Below are 16,516 nucleotides of genomic sequence, written 5' to 3' on the forward strand. Positions count from 1 at the left end.
AACAGGTATCCCAGCTGGATTGCAGATGTTGATTTAAATATAAGAGCCATACCAGCTAAGCAGTGACCGGTGGTTTGGGCAGGGATGTGCACACTCTAGAACTCTCTCAGTTGTCATGTCCCTCTTTCCTCCATACCATATGGATCTCCTTCAATATGAATGACAATCTGCCTTTCCTGAGAGCAACCGGCAGTGCCAGGTTTTATAGGACAGTTCCCTAGCAACCTTATCGACACAAATAGTAATGTACATCCACGTTAAATGCAATCATTCGTGTTTATGAAGAGGCTTAAGCAAGTTGGAGTGGAATTCAAAGTTATATACATGCTCTGAAAACCAGGCTTCAGAGGGATTTTTGTCTAAGGAAAGGTAAAGAAATAGGCACTGTGTCTTGTCACATGACATAATTACTTCACAGAGATCATCCTCTCTGTGTTCTTCTGTCTCTCAGCAGTAAACTCTACAGGACTGCTACTCTACAGGATGAAAAGCCACAGACAATCTGTTCATTCCAACTGCCATCTCTTTCTTCATCTCTGTCTCTCTTTTCATAGCATTCCACCATTGCAACCTTTTGAGAATTTTTCTCTCCCATCTTTCTCTCCCCTATAAACCATTCAACAAGAAAGCCTCTTACATGGAATTGAATCTACCCAGGTCCTTATGCATAATGTAAAATCATCCTGTATAGCTCACTGCAGGGGCTGTATTCAGTAAATAAATAAGGAGATAAGTGACACTAAAAGTTCTTATCTGAGATTTTACTTATAAACAATTCACAAAACTGCTGAGGGGATCTTTTATCAAACATTAAGTTCTTAAGCTTAGCAAAACAACAAGGTTTATCCTCTTGCTTGTTGATCCCAAACCAGTTAGACTGTGTTACAATGTTGATTTGCAGTTAGCTGACAATTGATTTTATTTTTAGTTTTAAATTATTTAGATTTTGATTGAACTCGTTATTTTAAGTAAACAATCAGTTAAACTTAAAAATAACAATATAATAACAATTGCTACTTAACAGTTAAAAGAATTTGGAGCTCTGTCATTGTAATGGAGTATAATCATTATTCCACCTAGCTCTGTTTCACAAATTCTTGTGGGTCCCTTAACCTAATATTCAGAACCATGGCAGTGCTGGTCTGTGCAGTAAACTCACAAAAACATAATCTACTTTACCATATCAAAAATAAGTAAGTAAGTAAGTAAGTAAGTAAGTAAGTAAATAAATAAAATGAAATTAAAATAACAATTTTTTTTTAAACTGATTCTCTGATAGTTTACTTCTTGTCAAATACATTTTCCAGTAATTCTCAGCTTGTAAGAGTGGTATGTTGTGAATTGATTAGAGGGTAGTGTTTAATTTAATTTAATTCACATTTAACTGGAGTATCATTTTTTTGCAGCTGTCTTAATTAACAGACTGTACCCTAGAGTCAAGACAGCTTTATAGGTAGTAAGCATTTGAAGGAAACTGTATGAACTTTTGGATGCAACCTGAAGAGAGTGATGTATAACATGACGCATGCTTCACTCTGCAACTAAAATGTTGCAGGTTTAAGAGCCACTTTTAATGCTAAAGTATTTTTGTGCTGTTTATTTAAATAGGGCAGTTTTTTCTACATACCCTACCCTATTTCGAATAATAGCTGAGGTCAGCTGGCTTGGATGCATTTCTCTGTAAATTGGCAGACAGAATGCTCTTTTGGACTTCTGAATTTATTCTGCTGCTACCATCATGAGTTACATTATTTGTGAAGATTAGTGAGCCCATTCCAGAAACAGCCATGCAAGCCCAAACCATGACACTACCTCCACCGTGCTTGACCAGTGAGTTTGTATGTTTTGGATCATGAGTATATCTTTTCTTCCTCCAAACTTTGGCCTTTCCATCACTTTGGTAGAGATTAATTTTGGTTCCAGAACTTTTGTGGCTCATCTTTGTATTTCTTGCTGCTCTAAAAGTCTTCTTTGAATGGTGGATTGTGATAACTTCACCCCTGCCCTGTGGAGGTTGTTGGTGATGTTACTGACTGTTGTTTATGGGTTTTTCTTTACAGGCCTCACAACATGTCAGCTGCTGTTGTTTTACTTGGCCGACCTGCTCCATGTCTGGTTGTTAGTACACCAATGGTTTCTTTCTTTTTCAGGACATGCCAAATTGTGGTATTGGCTGTGCCCAATGTTTGTGCACTGGCTCTGATCGATTTTCTGTCTTTTCTCAGTTAAAAATTGATTGTTTTTCACCCATAGACAGCTCTCTGGTCTTCATGTTGGTTTATCTTGGAATAGGCAGGGATAAAAATTGTACTCCACCCAGCCACTAGAGGGCTTCAGAGACATTTTGGCTTCACTTTTAAACCCCTCTTATGGCATTCACCCACATATAAAGTCATTGGTAATGACCACCCGATTGTTTCATGAGCAGAGAAAATTGCTATAGTTCCCCTCTTGACATTTTTCCAGCTCTGTATTCCAGTTTCTGCATGAAAGCATTGAAGGGCATCCTTATATTGTACGATGACACTTTCAGATTTGGAATCCTGCAGCCGCTTGTCTCATTGTGCAGAGTGAATATATTGGCTAGGTATGCAGACTAATCCAGAAAGCAGTCAGTTTTTCTCCAGTTCACTGTTGTGGCCTCGCAGGATTATAGGATAACAATAAGAACTATTATCTTTCAGTTCCATGAAATGTACACTGCAAAAAAAAGCCATTTTAGAAAGTGAAATTTCTTTGAATATAGTCAAATTTATCTAGTAATAAAATTGCAGTAAAACAAATATAATATTTTTTCAATATATTTTTAATAATTTCAAGATTTAAATTGCTTTATTCTATTGGCAGATAATTTTTCTTCTTTATATAAATAAATACTTCTAATTAGCAAAAGTACCACCAGTCAAACCAGACTAGTTCAAGCTTGAAATTAGTAAAATGACTAGAAATAGGCGTTATAATGTTATATTTGGTTTATTGTAATTTTCTAATAGGAAATACTAGTTACATTTGTTCAAGGTATTTCCACTTGTTAAGCTGTAATTTTTTGCAGAGTACAAGAACTTGGTTACATGACAACCAGTGCATCTCTGTGTGTAACAATAAGGTCTGATGATTCATCTTCACGGTTGAGCCATTGAGCAAGACCTTTAATCTTCTCTGCTCCAGGGGTGCCTTATCATGGCTGACCCTTCACTCTGACCCCAGCTTTCTGGCATGCTGGGGTATGCAAAGAAAAGAATTTCACTGTGCTGTGACCAATAAAGACTCATCAGTATCATTATTATCATTATCTTCACACAGCTGGGCAAGGGGTCTTTTGTAGGTAAGGCAACTCATTGAGGTTCATGGTCTTGACAACAAGAGCGAGTGTATCACTAATATCTTCAGAAAGCTTTTTATTGGCCAGTGCCTAATGCATGAAAAATAATACATGCATAATACCATACCAAATAATACCATGCAGTAAAAAACAATACATTCTGGAAGCTTTCACTGTCAAGTGGTTATAAAATCCATTATTTTTGGCCATTAATGCCTTCGCCACATCAGTGCAGAAACCCACAAGATTCTCATAGGGTCGATTGTTGGATTCAAAGTATGTGTCAATAACTGTGAAAATGTCTAGGCCAGTATTTGTTGTGTTCAAATTGGTTGACATAAGAATGTCCTGTTTCAAATTACTGTCATTAATGTATTGTACATAAACAAAGAGCACAGACTTGTCTGCCACTCTCTGTTGGGGGTCTCATCCACCTGAATGACTAAAGGGATTTTCCTAAGCTTCACATGTAACTGTTTTGGGCATTTTCTCCAGCCATTTTATGTATTCTGTCTTTGACAGGGTTATTTGAAAGTGGGACTATCTGTATCAGTTTTGGGGAGTAGATAACTAAAAGTAGTGACTTAAATACATTTTTCAGTAGCATGATAGTAGCTCCTTTACTTTAAAAATAGGTTAACTTTTCCAGTAATGAGTTACTTTTTCAAATGAGTAGGGATGTAGCGCGACCAATCACTACTTATTTTGTCCAGTTATATCCAAAGGCATGCAATCGTCCTCTTCATTGCATATCTCCGGTTCCCGTTTGCTTCACAGGAATTAAGAGCCTTATTGTAACTCACATGGATAGGAAGAAACCATCTGATGGACATGTAAAACGACCAACCACAGTTTGTTATGTGATGTATGGGGCTTATGAATGATAATACCATAATAAATTAACACTGGAGTTTATTCTCTGATACAAAGAATATTACTGCCACTTTGTTGTTAACAAGCAACACAACATTTACTTACAAATAAAATAAAATAAAATAATTCAGATTATCAGTGCATGTCGAGTGATTGATTTTTACGCAATTAACGCAGCTGTGTTTTGATTACTTCCTGTGGCGGCGGACCTATGACTTGGGACGTATGCCACCAAACCAAACCTTCATGGCTAAAGATAGAAGAGGATATGGATGGAGTTTTAGGGGGAAAGTTTCACTTTAAAAAGTTTCGTGATGGATCTTTGGCAAAAACAAATGTAATCTGCGCAGTTTGCAACGCCAATTTTAATTACCACAGAAGTTGACATATCACCTCAAAGCAAAACACCCTACTGAAACACTCTCTACGGGGCCTCGCCAATCTATATTACAGGAGTGTGGTAATCATGGGTGAATAATGTGGGTGAATTAATCTGTAACTGGGAAGGTAACTAATGCTTTGGCTAACTGGATAGTTAAAAACACTTGAACTTGGAACACAACTTTTGGTGTTAATTTTAATTTATATTAGTGCATATAAGACATTATTGCCTTCTAAGCTAATTTTAATGGCTTTGATAGTTTTGAAGTTCAACTGGCATGTTAACATATATGTCTGGGTTTTGTTATTATTCCTGTTAGTACATATAAGAAATATGCCTTTCAAGCCAACAGTCAATTTTGAGAGGCATTGATGGTTTTATTGGAAATCTGTCACAGGAGAGAATCTGTTTTCCAAGTTTAAAAAAATATGCTATTAAGCAATAGTATTTTAATTTAAATATACTTAATTTGTGTTGATTCCATTTTAGTTCTGTAATTTTACATTTAAATATCCATTAAAAGCTTCATCTGACGAAGAAAAAAAGATTAATCACAATTGATTAGTTAATTTTTTAATGGATTGACAGCCCTAATAATTATACATTCTTTAAAATCTCACTTTCACAGTAACTCACTTTGAGCTTGAATTTGACATATACTGTCTCACTTAAATCTCTCACTTTTAGTGTAATATACAGTGTTAACTGTATTTTTGGATAGTCTATAAATAAACCAAGACTGTATAAATTCATAATTGTTGTGAATTATCATTAAATTGTGTTTAATTTCTTTATGATAAATTATGCACAGTTATTAATAAGCTTATTCACAATCACGACATACAAAAAATGTTGCCCATTTAAGTACCTTCAATGTAGTTAGCTACTTTTTGTTAGTAATTTGTAGTGTAGCTAACTACTTCTTTAAAGGGGTAGTTTGACTGTAGCTTAACTACTTCAAACTATGAGTAGCTTGGACCTTGAAAAACGACATTTTCAAAGTAACTTTCCCAACCTGGGGGCCACACAGCTATTCAACAATTTTCATCCAAAATGCTCTCTGGTACCATGTGGCTTTTTAGGATTTTGATATCATGAGCATTCAAGTTATACTTCTGTAGCCCTGTGTAAATCACTTCCTGCTATTTCCTGGTGTCTGCGTGTCTATTTGTTAATGCCAGCTGTCTTTTCCTTAAAAAAAAAAAGTAAGACTTTCACTGATGGTCTCTGTGTTTTGTTTTGCTAATGACTCTTCATTTTGCTAGGCTTCATGCTATCGTTAGCTAGCTTCATGTTGCAAAGTAGACATTCTGGCTGAGACCATTCTGTAAGACTATAAAGTAGCTGTCTGAGTACAGCCCCACCTTCTGCTGCTGCCATGTTTGTTAGACATTTTGACAACATCACGTGAAATGCACCCCTTCTTCCTATTTTTGAAAGAGACTTCAGCACCCTGTGTGTTCTTTTCTGGCCCTGTGCCAGGTTGAGAATCACTGTTCTAGGTTATCCTCCATCTGCAGGGCACAGCAGAGAGCTGACATTTTTCAAGCAAACACTTTCATAGCACCACAGTGATTCAGATCACCCTCACCAATGGACCTTTCACTGTGTCCAAAAAGCATGGGTGAATGTAATAATAGAGGTAAAACCCACATGAGAAAGAGGAAGAAATATGAGTGAGCGAGAGAGAGAGAGGGTTCGGCTGGAGTTGTCAGAACACAGGTGCTGTCCTCCCAGGTGCTATTCCATTTTGAATAAATGATAGGTTTTGCTGATGTTGTATCAACCCTACAGGGAAAAAACCCAAAAAACCACTTGCTCCAGACGCCAAGACCTCATACAAGACCTGAACAGCTTGTGTATGTGTGTGTCAATTTCAGTGTTGCGTGAGCAAGAAATAAACAGAAAAATAGTAACCAATTAAAAAAGGTACAAAGTAGCTGGCACAGGAATATAAGTTCCGCTAATCTCTGTGCGAGGTTGGTGGTGAGGTCATTGTGCTATATTAGAGAAGCCACACACACCTGCTGCTACTACAGGTAGCTGGTTAACACAGTGTACCGATCAAGCATTGGCCTTTGGCACCACAAGACATTAGTGAATCACTCAGAAATGTTCCAGCTCTCTTCGTTGAGTTTCAGTTGGAGATCAAAAAAGTGTGCTCCAAATCTGCTTTATGTTTTTCTGCCTTGCATATTCTGGACCCAATTCAGGTTTAGCTGAGAAATGTGGAATCTGGAAAGTATGCAAGAAAGAAAGAGATTTTTAAAATTCAAAAAGTCACTTGCATCCACAAATAACAGCGCCTTATTGTACAATGTCAATAGGGTGTGCACCTGGATGAATTTTACAGCATAAAACTAGACAATCTAGTCCAAGCAACTGACACTTCCACTTTTCTGTTCCATGATGACAACTGTAAGAATGAAATTTGAGTTTGAATTATTCAACAAGCCTGATGGAACACTGGGACTCTTTGACATTTACCTGACAGGAGAGCTTACATGAAATTAATTTTGACACCATTTATTAACACAAAATGTACATATTTTATCTTATATTGTTCATATGTGCAATTTATGTTATATATGGTAACTTGTTTGTTTTATTTCTGTACATACTGTATCATTATTTTGCCATAATTTCAAATTGCTGTTAATCTGTTGCTAAATAGTGAACAGAACAGAACATGTCTCATAAATAAATGTTGTATTACAAAAGCTATATCAAAACTGCTCACTTACCTGTGTGCCTCCTCATTGGGTTGGTTCAGATGGGAAGACATTCCTCAGCTGCTCGATCACCTGCTGTAGCTGTAGCACCGTGTCCTGCTCCGGTTCCAAATCTTCACCTGTGAGGGAATTACCTTCAGACTGTAGCTAAACACAAACTTGACGATTTTTATATCTCTTGCTATACCAAAGTCTAGCACAATAAAAATAAATATGTTGAAAGGGAATATGCTGCCTGTTTCCTGTTCTAGGTCTAACCTGTGGCTTCAGTGTCTGTGGTCTCTTTGCTTAGTAGCTCCCCTTGGTACACCACTGACACAGGCGACAGAGGAGAAGAGGGAGCTGACCCAGTGGCCTCTGAGTCATCTTTGGGCTAGAAACCATGAAAAACAAAGAAGATGGATAAACGAAAACCAAATAAAGTCAAACTCATAGGGAAATTGTAATATCTGTGAGCTATATTAATTACATTGGTAAAGTCTACTCAATCGTGAACTACATACTTTTTTTATAGTGCATACCATTTTTAACATTTAGGCAACAACTGTGTGAATGAAGTTCAAACTGGATTTATCACTGATGTGGAGAGGTTACCATAGTTGCTGTTGGTGGTGGTGCTGCTTGAAAAAAAACAGCTATCGTTTCCTTCTATATGTTATATTGCACAAAATGTGGCTCCAGTCTTACAATGTATTTCCATTAAGTACGTTGTCAGTGAATTTCAATTCAGTTTTATTTATATAGTGCTTTTAACAGTGGACATCATCAGAAAGCAACTTAACAGAAATCTGGACATGCATTTATATTTAGATCCCGAGGAATTTAGTGTCGAGGAATAACTCCCTGAAGTGACACGAGGATGAAACCTTGAGAGGAATCAGACTCAAAAGGGAATACATCCTTTTCTGGGTGACACCGGATAGTGTGAAGAGTCGGCATTACTCTTCTACAACTGCATACTACAAAGTCAAACAGTACTGAGTGTTTTAAAAGGATCCTCATTATGAACAAATTGACTTCAACAGAGACTGCTTACTTACATTCTATTCTAGTAGAAGTCATCCAGGCACATCCAGGGCTTGTTTTTACAGAACCACAGTGCATTATGTAATTTCTAATTCACACTTCCCTTATTATTAGCTAGCTCGTCTCTATATATTTCCCCTCTAATCAGCCATGGCTTCTTTTTCTTTCTTTCATTTTGTCACAATTTAGTTTGTCATCCTACTTTAACCTCAAAAATGTCTCTCTATATCTCTTTCTCTGTCTCCAATACCCTCTCTAATATTTACTTTTATCAGTGTCCTCCCTCATTTTACCCTTGCACAACTGCACTGGAGCTCTCTGCCTTTCATTGTCCTGCTTTTCATTGCTTTCTTTTATCTGGCACAGATGAACCCTTAAACTGTCTTTTCTTTTCTGCTGCCCATGCCCACCTCTGGAAATAATTTACCTTCAATCTTCACAATTACACCTTCAGTCTTTACAATGCTGATTTCAACATATATTCTCCTTGCTCAGCCTCTTTTTCTTCTCTCTGTAGATCTTCTTTCTCATTAGCCCTCTTTTTTTTATCAGTTAAATTTTTCTCCCCTCATTTTACCTGACATTAAGTCTCTATTGCCACTCTCCCACTCTCAAAATGATCCCTTTCTCTTCCTTTCCTTCTCCCTTTCTGAATTTTTCAGAAAAAAAAAATTCCTTAAATATTAATGTAAGCAAAATCAGAAATCAGATTCTTATCCCTCCCAAATGTATATGTTTCCCCACCTGCAGCAGTAGCTCTCGGAGTCTATGGAGCTGTGACTCCAACTGCTTGTTATGATCCTCCAGTATCTGCATGCGTGTCTCCAGGCGACTCTTGTGTTGCCTCAGCACTCGAGCCTCAGCCAGGAGCTCCTCATCCTGCTGTCCAAGTGGCAAGCCCAAGCCTGAGATGCCCTCCACCAGCTGCGGTGTTGCTGCTGCAGCCTCCTCGTGCTTCCACTTCAGCCGCCGGTACTCACCCTGCAGCATCCTGCACATATTTATCCATCAATATCAGACCAGCTTTCTTATTTTATCATTAGAAGTAGCAACAGTTCTGTAATGTGTATATGTAGATTGTGATTTAAATGGAAAATAAACTTCTTTAATTCCTTCTTGCAAATATTTTATTACAGTGGCATTAAGACGGTAATTCCTTCACTCAATATCAGCACTTTATTGCTTTTGGACTTGCTCTTGGAGCTGCATCAAAGCACAGGTAGACATAAGATAATTAATTTGCTTGTCAACTTTTGTTGAAACTTTGTTATCCTCTCTTAGGCAGTGGTGGCTTGCAACTGAAAGAATATTGCAATTAAGAGTGGTCAAAAATTCCAGCAAGCCTGGTGGACAATTATGCGAGATGCCTACATGAAGTTATTTCTGCTAACGGGGGAGGCCAAGGGTGTACTTACTTTTTCCACAGAAGAATATCACATCAATTGATATTTCTGTTGAATAAATGATTGATAATGATAATTCACAAGGAATGATAATTTTCCTTGTGATTTTGTTCAAGTATATCAACTTCATTAGGCACTGTTTCAAAGATGATCAAATGTTTGCTTGTCCAAATATGTCAAAAAAAGCCAACAATTTCCATGGGGTGTACTTATGACTGTGTGTTTTGTTATATATAGAAAAGCTTATAGATAGATAAAGCAACATTAAAGTGAGTATACTGTAAGTGTGTCATTATCACTGGTATCATTATATGCTCATCAAGCAAGATTTATTGGCTTTAAATCCACATATTGCATTGGCTGAAAACACCCTTACATTTTACACTTTCATTTCCTGATGAAGTCTGTGTTTGTGTTTAGTTGTGCTGAAGCATCACTAGTGGGTCGAAAGACATTTTCTTTTCAATGAGTGAAGAAGAAACATCTGGGTTACGCATGTAAAGAGATGTTGCGTTTAGCATAACACTATGGGAGTGCCCTTGCGCATGACCGGCATCTGAAGCTTGTGTAAAATCATGCCTATTTATAGGCCTGCCAGGATCAGGTCATGTGGCAATTAAGCGTGTCGCGTAATATATATATATGGCACCTGTGAACCGCGCCGTCAGTCTCTATTATCTGAAGCGAAGAGGCAATTCACAGGCCGGTATGACAAATCTACGCAACGTCTCGTTCTTTTCTCAGGGAACAGGGTTACATGAGTAACCCAGATGTTCCCTTTCAAAGGGAACTGCACGTTGCATTTAGCATAACACTATGGGAACGAGAATACCCACTCCATCATACCGAGGGTACAGCCTGTTCAAAAAGACTCAAGCCCGAGGGTCACTGCAAGACACTCGAGCCCCGGGCGGAATGAATGTCCAGGCTGTAATATCGAATGAATGTGTGTCGCACAGACCACCCTGCAGCAGCACACACGTCCTGAAAGGATACCCCATTGGACAAAGCCTTTGAGGAGGCGACCCCCCTAGTGGAATGAGCCCTTATGCCCAGAGGCGTCTCATAAGTGATAGAGATTGCTTCCACTATCCAATTAGAGATGTGCTGCTTTGACCCAGCATAACATCTACTGTCGGTGCCAAGCAGACCAGCAGCTGCTCCGACTTACGCCACTGGATGGAGTGGTGGACGTAAGTACAGAGAGCCCTTACTGGACATAGCGGGTGCATTCTCTCTTGTTCTGGTGTGAGGAACAGAGTTGGGCAGAAAGCCTGCAACACCACAGGCTAGGCAGCAGATGTAGGCACCTTAGGAATATAATCCGGCCTAGGATACAGGAAGGCCTTGGCTAATCCAGGGGCAAAGTCACGACATGAAGGGGCAACAGAGAGAGCTTATAGATCTCCTACTCGCTTGAGAGATGTCAGGGTTAGCAGAAGAGCTACCTTTAGAGTCAGAAGCTTCTCAGTGGCTGACACTATGGGCTCAAATGGGGCACCTGACAGACCTTCCAGGACCACAGAAAGGTCCCAGGAAGGTATGTGCGGCCTGCAGATGGGCCTCAGGCGCCTGACACCATGCATAAACCTCGAAGTTAGAGGATGTTGCCCCACAGAGGCTCCATCAACACGGGCGTGGCTGGCCGAAATGGCGGCCACATAAACCCTGATTGTAGAAGGAGCCCACCCCACTGAGAAATGTCCTTGTAAGAACTCCAGGACTGTAGCTATTGCGCAGTTTACTGGGTCTAGCTGCTGTTCCTCACACCACAAGACAAAAAGCCACCACTTGAGTGCATACAATTTCCTCATGGATGGTGCTCTAGGGTTCAACATGGTCTCTACAACCTCAGTTGTGAGACCAGAATCTATGAGCTGGTGACCCTCAGGGGCCAGACCCACAGTTTCTATAGTTCCGACTGAGGGTGATAAATCAGCCCTCCGGCTTGAGACAGTAGATCCCTGCGGATAGGAATCTCCCAAGGAGTGCCATCTAGCAGGGATATTATCTCTGAGAACCATATTCGAGCTGGCCAATAAGGTGCTACTAGCAGCAGACGTAGACTGTCTTGGCGAACTCTCGCTAGAACTTGTGGGAGCAGAGCAATCGGGGGAAAAGCATACAGATGTGACCTCGGCCACATGTTCACCATGGTGTCCAGCCCTAATTATGCGAGAGGAGTGAGGGCGAACCACAGCGGGCAGTGTGTTGTCTCCTCAGAGGTGAACACATGCAGTCCCGCTTGGCGAAACCTCCGCCATATGGACTCTACCACTTGTGGATGGAGCCACCAATCCCTGGGCCTAAGCCCCTGCCTCAACAGGATGTCTGCCCCCAGATTCCAGTTGCCCAGAATGTACATTGCATTCACTGCCAACGCTTTCCCTCTGCCGAGAGCAGAATTAGTTGTGCCTGCCTGAACAGGGGATGTGGACATAATCCTCCTTGGTGGTCAATATATGAGTCGACCGCTGTGTTGTCTGTAAACACATGGTGAATGTACACATGCATGTCTCAATTGACGTTGGCTGTTGCTGCCATAAGCTCCAATAGTCTCCCACAGAGATTGGGGGGATGCCAAGATCCAGCTTTATCTTGCTCAATGTTGATAGGATTGACCCTACGCATGTTGGGTACAGAAACGCCCTCATCGTAGTAGAATCTCAGCCGCTAGAAAAGTTGTCCACTGCACTGGAGAAAGCATACTTTTCTGAGGTTCAACCTGAGCCCCAAGCTCTTCATGTGGGTGAGAACATCATCTCGATGTTGAACCGCCAGTTCCCTGGATCATGCTAGAATTAACCAGTTGTCCAGGTAGTTTAGTACATGGATGCCCTGGAGTCACAATGGAGCCAGAATGACATCCATGCACTATGTGAAGGTGCGAGGGGATAAAGCTAGTCCGAAGGGAAGAACCCGATCTTGGATGTGGAAATATGCAATTTAGATCTATCGTCACAAACCAGTCCTCAAACTGAATCTGTGGAACGATAAGTTTGGGCGTCAGCATCTTGAACCTCTATGTCCGAAGAGCACAGTTCAGATGACGCAGATCTAAATTTGGCCGCATACTCCTCTATTTTTTGCGGACCAGGAAATAACAGCTGTAAAAACCTCCCTCCCTCAGGGAACAGGGTACATGTCCTATGGCCCTTTTGTCCAAGAGGGATCTTACTTCCTGCACTAATGTCAGGCTCTGGTCTGTGCTGACTACTGTGGTGAGCACACCTTACTGGATGGCAAAGCCGGCCCCCTAAATTACCTGCCGTCAATGGAGAGAGGTAGCTCGCAAGCGCCTCCTCCACCTTCAGCATAGCTAAATAGCCATGCCGTTCATTCCCCACAGTGGCCGAATAATCCAACATCACGGGGTTATACATATGGCTTATGCATGGTTTTCCCCGAGAAGCCTGATATTTTGTCATGTACTTCAGGAAGAAAGGGGAGTTTTCTGCAGTGTGAGGGATTTACTTTCACTGGGAAGAAAACGCTCATCCAGCTTAGTAATCACTTCAAGCAGCTCTTTTATGCTGCTCTCAGTTTTTAGCACACCCTTCTGGATTCTCGGAGTCAGAGAGGAATTAATACTATTATTTTTGTGTGTCTTTTTTTTTGGCTTTCCATAGTGGAAGGAGGAGTCGCGACGTGAGCTCCAAAATCTAGTGGAGAGCCGGACCCGGAAGACAGAGCAAAAGATAGATCAGCGCTCATCTCCGGCTCCTTTACCAGATCCATAAGAGATCCCCCGGACCTGAGACGGCTAGTTGTCTCGGCAGCGGCCGGCCCAGATCCACAAGGTTCTGAAATTCAACTCCCTTTGGCTTCCGAGAAGAGAACGTGTCACGAGCGGAGCTGCCTAACATAATGCATTATAATGCACAATCAGACCTCTCGAGGGCTGCTGTCGCATGCTCCTTCCCTAGACACTTCACACAGAAAGTGTGCACTACTCCCCGTGATGAAACAGGAGCAAGGCGTAACACACTTCCTGAGTTCTCACTCATATTTTTCTTTCTTGCTCATTCCTTTTTTTTCTTCTCTTTTTTTAAAGGGACAGAAAAGTCCAGAGTTTTTGAGAAAAGATAGAGAGGAAATGAAGCATCTTTTTGTTTCTTTACACAAACAACCGACATGCAAACTCGCTGAAGATAATAAGGCTGACAGCGCGGTTCACAGGTGCCATATTTATATCACGTGACGTGCTTAATTGCCACGTCACCTGATCACGGCAGGCAATGATTTTACACAAGCTTCAGATGCCGGTCGCACTCCCATAGTATTATGCTAAATGCAATGTGGAGTGCCACCGATTTAATGCCAGTCAAAGGGAATTTTGGCCACTTTGAGCTTCCGTAATGGGAATTCCGTAATTCAGATCACTTAGAAAAGTCATAGCAACTCGAGTCAGAAATGGCTGAAGGTCGGTGTGAGTTTGGTGCATGTAGCTTGAAAGCTCTGGGAGGAGTAGAAAATATTTTGTGTGTGTGTGTGTGTGTTCTCTCACATTCAACTGCTTTTATTTCCAGCAAATTTCTTAACATGTGTAAATATTTGTATTAACATAAAAACATTCAACAACTGAGACAAACTGAATGAATTTCACAGACATTTGACAAACAGAAATGGATTATTTCTTCAGTCCCCGAAGAAAGAAGCGGGGGGGTCAATATCAAAATTAACAGTCTGGTGTGGCCACCAGCTTCTTTAAGTACTACAGTGCAGCTCATCCTCATGGACTGCACCAGATTTGTCAGTTCTTGCTGTGAGATGTTACCCCACTATTCCACCAAGGCATTTGCAAGTTCTCGATCACGTCTGGGGGGACACATAGTTACATGTAATTTTCCACTGCAAGGACGATCAGATGTCCTTCCTGTCTCCATATTACAGACATTGCAGTTTATTGCTCTGGCCACATCTGCATTACTCATGCCTCCCTGCAGCAGGCCTATGGTATGTTCACACAGGTGAGCAGGAACCCCAGGCATCTTTCTTCTGGTGTTTTTCAGAGTCAGTAGAAAGTTCTCTTTAGTGTCCTAAGTTATTGTAACTGTGACCTTAATTGCCTACCGCCTGTAAACTGTTAGTGTCTTAAGGACTGTTCCACAGGTGCATGTGCAATAATTGCTTATGGTTCACTGAACAGCATGAAAAACATTGTTTAACCCCTTTCCAATAAAGATCTGTAAAGCTTATGTGGATTTTACAAAATTATCTTTAAAATACGGTCTCCTGATAAAGGGATGTTTCTTTTTTTTTGCTGAGTATATGCATGCATGTATGCACCCTTACCTGTTCTCGTTTTCCAGATGGGCCAGTGTTCGCTGCAGTTCCTCTTTGTTGTGGCAGTCAAGGTGGGTGAGGAAGTGTGGCCCTGGTGGACAGTCATGTACCAGGGCGGGGCTGGAATGACGCAGGAGGTACTGATCTTCATCCCTGAGCCACCATTGACAAGAAATAACACACACTGAACTTAAAGACCTTGTTCTATTCACTCAACAGCCTTTCACACTAACATTAAAGATTTAGTGTTCAAGCGTTCTGTCATGTTCCTTTTCAACAAAGATTCAGACTTTTCTGGAATATAAAATATTTTTCCTTCTCACACACCCACACTGTTGAGGTACCCCACACAAGAGGCAACAAAGCCACAGCATATAAACACATACATGGCAAAGAATGTATATACAGTCCCCTCTGAAAGTATTGGAACAGCAAGGCAAATTCTATTGTTTTCACTATACATTGAAGACATTTGGGTTTGAGATCAAAAGATGAATATGAGACAACAGATCATAATTTCAGCTTTCATTTCCTCATATTTACATTTAGATGTGTTAAACAACTAAGAACATGGCACTTTTTGTTTGATTCCACCCATTTTAACAAGTGATAAAAAATATTGGAACATATGACTGATAGGTGTTTCTTACTGGCCAGGTTTGCCCTGTTAAATTTATTGCCTAAAGAAATAATGTCTGAATGTCTACTCTCGGTTTGTGCCCTAGGTTTCACCTGTGAAGACTGCATTCGTCATAAAAAGGATAAACCAACATTATGACCTGAAAGCTGTCTGTGGAAGAAAAACAATCCATTTTGAAGCTGAGAAAAGGGGACAATCTATTAGAGCCATTGCAAAAGTATTGTGCACAGCCAATACAACAATTTGGAATGTCATAAGAAAAAAAAACAGTGGTATACTAACAGCCAGACATAGAACAGGTCACCCAAGGAAAACAACAGTTGATGAAAAACATTGTGAAAGCTGTGAAGAAAAGCCCAAAAACAACAGTTAGTGACATCAATAACAACCTTCACAGGCAGGGGTGAGGGTATCACAATCCAACATTTGAAGAAGACTTCAAGTGCAGAAATATAGAGGCCATACCACAAAATGAAAACCACACATCAGCAGTAAGAATCGTAAAGCCAGATTGGAATTCACAAAGAAAAACAGAGATGAGCCACACAAGTTCTTGAACCAAGAATAACCTCTACCAAAGTGATGGAAAGGTCAAAGTGTGGAGAAAGAATGGATCTGCTCATGATCCAAAACATACAAGCTTATTATTCAAGCATAGCTTGGGCTTGCATAGCTGCTTCTGGAAAGGGCTCACTAATCTTTATTGATGATGTAACTCATAATGGTGGCAATAGAATGAATTCAGAAGTTTACAGGAACATTTTATCTGCCAATTTACAGAGAAATGCATCCAAATTAATCTGGAGGAATTTTAACATGCAGCAAGATGATGATCCAAAACACACTGCCAAC

The 16,516-nt window shown here is 40.3% G+C and overlaps 1 protein-coding gene across 2 annotated transcripts in view; it reads right to left on the reverse strand.

Moving 5' to 3' along the window:
• Positions 1-4,163: 4,163 nt before the first annotated feature.
• The window catches only part of drp2 (dystrophin related protein 2), a 114,338-nt gene continuing 101,985 nt past the window's right edge, over positions 4,164-16,516 (reverse strand). The window contains exons 19-23 of one of the 2 annotated variants that reach the window (XM_053630414.1): positions 15,034-15,177; positions 9,080-9,326; positions 7,568-7,682; positions 7,322-7,428; positions 4,164-6,812 (exon numbers count right to left, since the gene is read on the reverse strand). In XM_053630414.1, the coding sequence (XP_053486389.1) occupies positions 7,334-7,428; positions 7,568-7,682; positions 9,080-9,326; positions 15,034-15,177 (601 nt within the window). In that variant the 3' untranslated portion in view covers positions 4,164-6,812; positions 7,322-7,333. Of the gene's footprint in view, positions 6,994-7,321; positions 7,429-7,567; positions 7,683-9,079; positions 9,327-15,033; positions 15,178-16,516 lie in introns of both variants that reach the window. The other variant, XM_053630413.1, reaches the window with a different exon arrangement.

The sequence above is a fragment of the Ictalurus furcatus genome, chromosome 8, assembly GCF_023375685.1.
Source record: "Ictalurus furcatus strain D&B chromosome 8, Billie_1.0, whole genome shotgun sequence".
Classification (NCBI taxonomy): domain Eukaryota; kingdom Metazoa; phylum Chordata; class Actinopteri; order Siluriformes; family Ictaluridae; genus Ictalurus; species Ictalurus furcatus.